This window comes from Humulus lupulus, chromosome 1 (genome assembly GCF_963169125.1).
Source record: "Humulus lupulus chromosome 1, drHumLupu1.1, whole genome shotgun sequence".
Classification (NCBI taxonomy): domain Eukaryota; kingdom Viridiplantae; phylum Streptophyta; class Magnoliopsida; order Rosales; family Cannabaceae; genus Humulus; species Humulus lupulus.
The window spans coordinates 156,665,275-156,673,792 of record NC_084793.1 but is presented as its reverse complement, the minus strand read 5'-3'; the positions used below and the strand labels follow the sequence as shown (position 1 = coordinate 156,673,792).

General features: G+C 32.1%; 1 protein-coding gene across 1 annotated transcript; it reads left to right on the top strand.

The window, feature by feature from the left end:
• LOC133823677 (uncharacterized) lies at positions 1–987 on the top strand. Its single transcript, XM_062256528.1, has one exon. The coding sequence runs from the start codon at positions 1–3 to the stop codon at positions 985–987; it is 987 nt and encodes a 328-aa protein (XP_062112512.1).
• Positions 988–8,518: the final 7,531 nt, after the last annotated feature.

Genomic DNA, 8,518 nt, shown 5'->3' with positions numbered 1-8,518 from the left:
ATGGCTAGAGTCACATTGATTAACTCTGTTTTGTTGTCAATTCACTCTTACTGGTCTCAAATAATGATTATGCCAAAACAGTTATTGAGGGATATAGAGGCCATTTGTAGAGCCTTTCTTTGGAAGGGTTTGGCAAAGACTCAAGGTTCAGGTTTAGTTGCTTGGAGCTCTGTTTGCACTCCAAAAGCTGCTGGAGGTTTAGGCTTCAGGAAGATTTCGGAATGGAATATTGCATCATTGGGGAAATATGTATGGGCCATAGCTTCCAAAAAGGATAATCTGTGGGTCAAATGGATTCATAGCATTTATTTGAAAAAGGTGGACTGGTGGGAATATACAGTGCAACAGAATTACAGCTGGTATTGGAAGAAAATTGTTGCCATTAAAGAGCTCTTTAAAGTCAAATTAGATAAGTCAGCTTTTATGGCAATGCAATATAGTATTCAATCCGGTTATGATATACTATATGATCAACATATTAATGTACAGTGGAGTAAGTTTGTCTGGGAGAGAAGTAGTATTCCGAAGCATAGATTTATTCTATGGTTAGTGATGCTTCAGAAGTTGAGTACCAGAACTTATATCAACAGGTATTTACCTAGTTTGGACACAGTATGTCTGCTGTGTGGTGATCACAATGAAGATCTTCCTCATTTGTTTTTTCAATGTACTTACAGTAAAGCTTGTCTTTTGAGGGTGAAGGATTGGATTGGCTGCCGAGCACAAACAGAGCATTATCACCAACTATTGCAATGGATATACAAAGCAAAGCACCTGAGTAAAGTCAGGAAAGGATTCTTTATAGTTGTTGTTACTGCACTAGTGTACCACATATGGAGGGCACGTAATGATGTTTTATGGTCATCTAAACTTTGGCATATAATCCATATTGTAGAGGTTATTAAAAGAGAACTCAAATTGAGATTGGATTTGTCAATGCCAAGGAAAACAAGAAATAGTGATAAAGAATGGTTTCAACAATTGTAAAGATAGATACATGAATTGTAAAGTCAAGATAGGGGTATTAGAAGACCTGTAAATGTACATGATTTGGTTTTTGAGCAATACAATGATTCTTATTTACCAAAAAAAAGCAAATGAGGCATCTTATGTTTGGTCACTTTGCTAATAGTATATATAATGACGTAATCACAGTGGAATATAAATATGTTTATATGTTCAAACATAAGTTAGTCCTAAGATTAGTCAATGCACGAGATTTTCGCTGACTTGTCAATCTCCAATATGATCGACTTACACATTGTAGTGTTACGTTTTTTCCAGAACATTAGCAAAGTAGATAAGATCAGATGTATTTGTTACATCGAACTGGACCGATATTGACAGTCAAAAGGATAAGTAAACATACCGTTATTATCTATTCTAGTCACATCATATAGTTGACCATAGGTCAATTCAATCTCAATTCTGAGTGGTTAGTATTCTAACTGATTGTATTATTTGAGTTTGATGTGGTGGAAAATGAGGGTGATAAGCTGGAAGTTACTAAGAAGAAAACTATGGTGACAAGTGGAAAAACTTGATCGGTAAAATATGATGTGCAAGTATACACAATCGATTCAAGTAATAAAATAGTAAGTAAAGTATCGTTCCCACAAGGACTATCAACCAATTACCAATAATTTCATTTAAATTTCTATTTGGCTGTCGAAAATAGAGTGATTTTTAAACTAAGACTTAAAATTGAAATAAACTTTGCAATAATAAAGATTGATTCAAGAATTTAAAAACCTAGGGTATTAACTTCATCAACTTTTCAACATGTTAATCTTCCTAATCAGCGCATATAATTCTTCATTTTCTATCCTAATAGCGGGTTAACTAAAACAATCCTAATTCTTTTTCAAGATAAAAAGATCTCAACCTATATGCACACTTTCTACATATCTGTGATAAGTTTTAACATATAGCAGGCATGAAGCATAGAAACCCTAAACGCTACACAAACCCAATAGGTACTATCATCCTATATGCAATTGATGTCTATATGATTATAGAATATTCAACTCTCCCCTCTCGGATCTCGAATCAAAATCATAAATCATGCAAATAGTGATCAATTATCCACACGCATTAAGCACAAATCGTATAGATAAAGGATAGAAGAAGAAGAAATTATATAAACTTCATAGAAAATTAACAAATATCCAAGTGACTACATTAAACCCTAGAACAGACATGACTAAAATCATAAAACAATTGTTTAGAAACATAAAATTAAAAAACAAAAAACGAAGAGAAATGTGAAGAAAAATAGATCAATAATGTTGAACAGTTGCTAATCCCAAATCCAAGAAGTCTCTGAAAATTCGTAATTAAAAATCCTAATCCATATCTTAATTTATAATGTTGTAAGCCTAAATAAGATATTTTTTTCTCTTCAAGGAGGCGCGCTGTGACCCTTAGGAGACCATGCCACGACCCGTGTCTTCAAAATTCCCAGGAGATTTGCGACTCCATCTTTAAGCGTCGCGACCCGTGTGAAAACCCAGATTTTCTTTGCTTTCTCCCACTCATCATGCCATGGTCCTAAAGGGCATGCCGCGACATTAATTCCTACCAGATTTGGGTAGTTTATGACTTTGCTAAAGTCGCGGCCCTTAAGCCCATGCCGCAACTCTAATTCTATTTTTTTTCAAAACTTTACCATTTTAAGTCCGACCTTCATCCAAACTTCATCCAAACTTCTTCTAACTCCTTCTTGATGCCAATTTGACTCAAACAACCACAAAAAGTTCCATTTTTTCACCATTTCTTCTTCTTTCCGCGTTTAGCTCATAATTCATAGCACCATCCTACAACAATGACAAACACGACGTAATCTTGCACAAAACAAATATAAAGACTCAATATTACCACAAAACACATCCTAAAACGACATTAAAACGGAGTTATCAAAGTTCTTTGACTTGCTCGTTACCAGCTTACCCTACGGACTAGCCCATACTTACATCTTGGGAACTCGGTAGTATAATTGAGTGGGAGTGTTAATCATATATATGAACATCTATAGCTTCTAATGAAGAAGTAAAATGATAGTTTCCTTTTAGTTTGGTTCAATGTGCTAAATGATAGAGATCTCCTTTCAGCAATTAATATTAGTTTACTGAAATATCATTTACAAGGAACTAAGTGTTTTAAGGATAAAATACAATGAGGGGTATAACGGTATTTTAGTCTCATCTCATTGTAGACCGTCTATAGAGGATTGAGTGATAATTATGGTTGTAACAATGGATAATTAATAACGTATCTATATTGCTTATAGAGCGTTCTATGAATTCAAGAGTACAATTCTGAGTCTTTAGTGGAGTCACGAGGAATTATTAAGTTAGTAAATTTATTTGTTAAATTTATGATAACTTATTGGAGCTTGATTTCATAGGCCCATGGTCCCCACTGTACCTTGGATAAAATCATCTAGATAGTCTCAATTAATTGATTTAATCTTCAATTATAATTATCAAAGTTGACCAAGTCAATTTTGGATAGTTTCACAGAGTTATACAATCTAGAGAAAAAAAGAGATTTTAGGCCATATTTATTTATTAAGACAAATTGGTGTCTAAATTAATAAATAAGTTTAAATCAAAGTTCAAATTATAAATAATTAATTTGATAAAGTATTTAAATAATTAAATCAATAGAAAATAATACAGACCTTGATTTTAAGTCCAACGGGCTTGTAATTAAATGGGAAATTTCACGGGCCTAAAGCCCGTGAGAATTTCGACCTAATGGCTGATATTATTTATTATTTTATTGGTTTTTTTAATTAAAATAAATGACCTAATTGAGCCTATAAAAGGAATGCTAAGTGAGAGTTGAAGATATATGATTTGAGAAGATAGAAAGACTATCTGACTGAAGATCAGAAAATCTATTCTTGATGCTCTAGGTATTAGATTCTCTCTACAACAAAAGTCATTTTCTAAGCCTCAATATTCTCTTCTCTTCTTCTTCTCTCTGTGTCTATCTCATGTGTTGAGAATTGCCCACTCTAGTCTAGGTGATTCTAAGGATACTTTGGAAGACTGTGAATAAAATTGAAGAACGGTTATGTTTCTTGGTGATACCCTACAACAGAAAGGATACAAGGGTTAGAGATACTAAAGGAAGAACTAATACATTCCGCTACGTATAATGTAAGTGTTCTTATCATTATCTCTGTTTAAATTCAATTGTAGAAACATGTTCTAGATTGTCTTATATTAATGTGTTTAATATATGATTTACATGAAAATAATTAAGATCTTGTATAAGTTTTTCCCAACAATTGGCCTCAGAGCCTTTGGTAATATTTATTTTCATGCATGAACATGGTGAAAATTGAATTATTTGATGTGTTGAATAATTGGATGGATTTCATGTAATTTATGACACATATTGATTCTTATGTGATTATTAGCAAATTTGGGATTTTTTGTTGTGTTTTCTATGCAATTACTTTTTCTAAATGCTTTATTTGATATAAAACATGGTAAAAATTATTTAGAAAACGTTTTTGGATTGAAAAATTACACAAAATTTTATTAAATTTTTTTTCGGGCTCTGACCGCGGCCTGCGATAATTTTTTTCTTAAATTTTGGGCTCTGGTCGCGACCATTTTTTCATTGGCTGCGACATGCGATGATTTTTTTTTTAAAATTTTCAGGCTCTAACCGCGACCACTTTTTCACAGGCCACTGCCTGCAATGAATTTTTTCTTAAAATTTGAATTTTGAATGTATTTTTTAATGGGTTAATACAAAAATATCATATTTTTCCTATTATTTAAAAATATATTTTTTGAAATACAATATTTTTGTTGTTGAATCTTTTAAAAATAGATATTTTCTACAAAGATTCAAATTCAAATTTAAAAATAGATTAACTAACTAATTTTAAATATTTTAATATATTAAAATATTAGAATTAAGTTATCAGATATTAAAGATATTTTTGAAATCTTTTATTTGAAAATAAAAATATCTGATTATTTTATGGATTTTGATATTTAAATTATTTGAAATTTGAAAATTTATTAACTAGATATTTTTATAGATATTTGAATTTGTTTAACTGTTTAAGATATTTTTTCAAAAACAATAGATGATGTTTGTTTTATTAATTTATAACTAGTTAAATTTTTAAAAATATCACGTTTTTCAAACCAATTAATAAAATATTTTTTAATAAATGAGATTTAAATTAACTTTGGTTAATTGTTGATAAATCACATTTAAATTAAATTAATATTTTTTTCAAAATAACCCAAACTAAATTGATTGTTGATAAATTAAATTTAAATTAACTTTGGTTAATTGTTGATAAATTTCATTTAAATTATCTTATTTATTTTTGCAAAAATTTAATTAATTCGAATTTTTGGATAAATTCTAGAAAAATAATTGTGTTATTTTTGCAAATGAAATAAATTGTGGTATTTTTGCATAAATTCATAGGCTTGCTCATATATTAACATGATTATGCCCATCCAATTATAACATGCATGTTTGCACTATATGCAGTATTTTTGCAATTGGGCTTAGATGCATATAGTGGCCCATATGTTTGCTTAATATATGGATTTTGTTAAATAAAACATTCATAAAATGATAGGTTTTATTTGGCCCATTAGAAAATGTAAAGTTTAAATTCCTCTCTTGTGGGTGGTTCCACTTGTGAAGGCCCATTTGTTTTGCATGACTATAGTGGGCCCAATCAATTAATAACAATTAATAAAACGAATGTTTAAATTATTGTCTTTTGGACCTTCTATGGAAGTATGAGGGCCTTAGTAGTGGGAACGATATACTGGACCCAACCCTGCTCCATACAAGCCCAATTGTTAAGGCCTGTTTGCCTGAGTTAGACTTAATTTTATAGGTTCATTATAACAGTTAAACATAAATATTGATTAGCAATAAATTAATTATAATTGAATTGAATTTGTTTCAATGTGACACTTTAGAATTAATAGAAGATTATAGGACTTTGGTTTTAAAAATTTAATTCTACAATTTTTTGGAGAACCATAGTCAATAATTTTTGAAAATTAATAATAAAAATACTATTTTTATAATGAGCTTATTTTAAAGTTTTATATTCGATCTCCACCGTTGGTTTAACAAGGCCAGTAGCTTAATGGGGCCTCGAAACGCTTTGATTCATCCCCCTACAGAAGATTTTCATTAGTTATTTTGACAAGGTTAAATTTCAAAAGATAGATAATTATAAGTCAAATTCTTCCAGACTCACCCCTATAGTGATTACTAGGACTAAATCTATTTATTATCGAAATCGTGGGCCTGGCTCATAAAATAGAGATCTTGTTTTCTTATTTTGATCGAATTGTAGGTTGTTAATAATGGTGTCCATTATTAAATGAGTTTACAAATCTATTTAACTAATGATATTTTTTTTACTGTCGCCTACTAAGACAACGATATCATAATATAGTTAAAAACCTAAAGAAATAGAGATATGATTATTTTGGTATTTTTTTTTTCCATATCTTACATATTTTATGGTATATGTTGTGCTATTTCTTGAAATTAGAGTGAATAGAAGTTTTATTGAGCAAAAGTGATTGATTTCTATTTTATTGATAATATGTAGTTTTAAGTAGGGCCGTGTCTGAGTCTACTCCCATCCTTTCTCAACTTTCTATGGAGAAACTCACTGGAGAGAACTTCCTTAAGTGGAAGTAGAATATCAGCACAATGTTGATTGGTGACAACGCCGAGTTCGTCATGACTGAGGAATCCCTAGAACGAGCATCGTCTCCACACGTTCGTGATGGAACCGTCAATGCTTGGATGACATCGTCTCTGCACGTTCGTGATCAACTCAACTATGGTTTAACGTAGCTCATGAATGAGCTTCAGACTTTCGAGACTATCATGGGTGGACCTAGTAAAGGAGGATAAAAGAAGACTACTGCTGATCCAGCTAAGGCTGAAGCTAACCAAGCTTCGTCTTTGAAAGTTGGAAACAAGAGGAAAGATGGATAAAACAACAACCCCAGGCTTGCAAAGACAAGTCCACAACCTAGTGCACAAATGCCTAAGGGGAAGAAAAAGAAAAACAAGAAAGGTAAAGGTAAGTATTTTCACTGCAAATAGAAGGGGCATTGGAAATAGGATTGCCCCAAGTTTCTTGCAGTGAAAAACAAAGGTAATGATTATATTTCATATATCATAGAAACATGTGTTTTAGAGAATGATAAATCTGTTTGGATTATTGATTCTGGATCTACTAACCATGTTTGTCGCTCTTTACAACTTCTCGAATCGTTGGAGGAAGTGGATGAAGGCAGCTTAAAGCTTAGAGTTGGGAACGGAGGGTTCGTTACGGTCCAAGCTAGAGGAAAAGCCCGCGTGAAGTTCGGAAATAAATATTTAATTTTGAAAGATGTATTTTTTATTCTGGATTTTAGTAGAAATTTCATTTCAGTTTTCATGTTGCAATTAGAATAATTTGTTAGGACTTTCACAAGTTTTAATATATCTATTTCTTTTAATGGATCCCAATTGTGTATTGCATATTTGGAAAATGGGCTTTATATTCTGCGACCTAATGAACCTCTCGCTCTTAACAATGATTTATTCATAGTAGCTAAACCTAGGATCAATAAATATCAAAAGACTGATAACGATAACATGGTGTATTTATGGCATTTGAGACTAGGTCACATTGGCTATGATAGAATTCAAAGATTGACAAAGGACGAACCTTTGAGGGAACTCTCCTTAGGTGAATTACCTGTCTGTGAATCTTGGCTAGAAGGCAAACTAACCAAGCGTCCATTCTCTGCAAAGGGTGATAGGGCCAAGGAACCACTTGGACTTGTTCATTAAGATGTTTGTGGACCTTTGAATGTACAAGACATGGGGGGTTTTGAGTATTTTGTCACTTTCATTGACAATTACTATAGATACTCGTGTCTTTACCTAATACATAGGAAATAAGAAACATTTTCAAAGTTTCAGGAATTCCTAGCTATGACTCAGAACTAATTAGGTAAAACGTTAAAGATCTTGCAATTTGATAGGGGTGGAGAATATTTGGATATGCAGTTCCAAGATCATTTAACTGAACTTGGGATTTTATCACAATTTACTGCCCTGGGTACTCGCAACAAAATGGTGTAGTGGAACGTTGGAACAGAACTTTATTAGATATGGTTAGATGCATGCTTAGTTACTCAACTCTGCCAACTTCATTTCGAGGACATGCAATTGACATTCTAAATGTCATGCCATCGAAATCAATCCCCAAAACACCTTTAGAACGCTGGAATGGTCGTGAACCTAACTTACGTCATTTTATAATCAGGGGGTGTCCCGCCCACGTCCTGAGGAAAAAGGAAGGAAAGCTGGAACCGCGAACCGAAGTTTGCATGTTTGTTGGCTATCCTAAAGGCATTCTCAGGTGGAATTTTCTATAGTCATTCAGAAAAGAAAGTGTTTGCTTATACAAATGCTACATTTATGGAAAATGACTATGTCCAAA

What these genes read in the sequence shown, in the direction of transcription:
- LOC133823677 (XM_062256528.1), top strand. Translation starts at nt 1, where the DNA reads ATGGCTAGAGTCACATTGATTAACTCTGTTTTGTTGTCAATTCACTCT.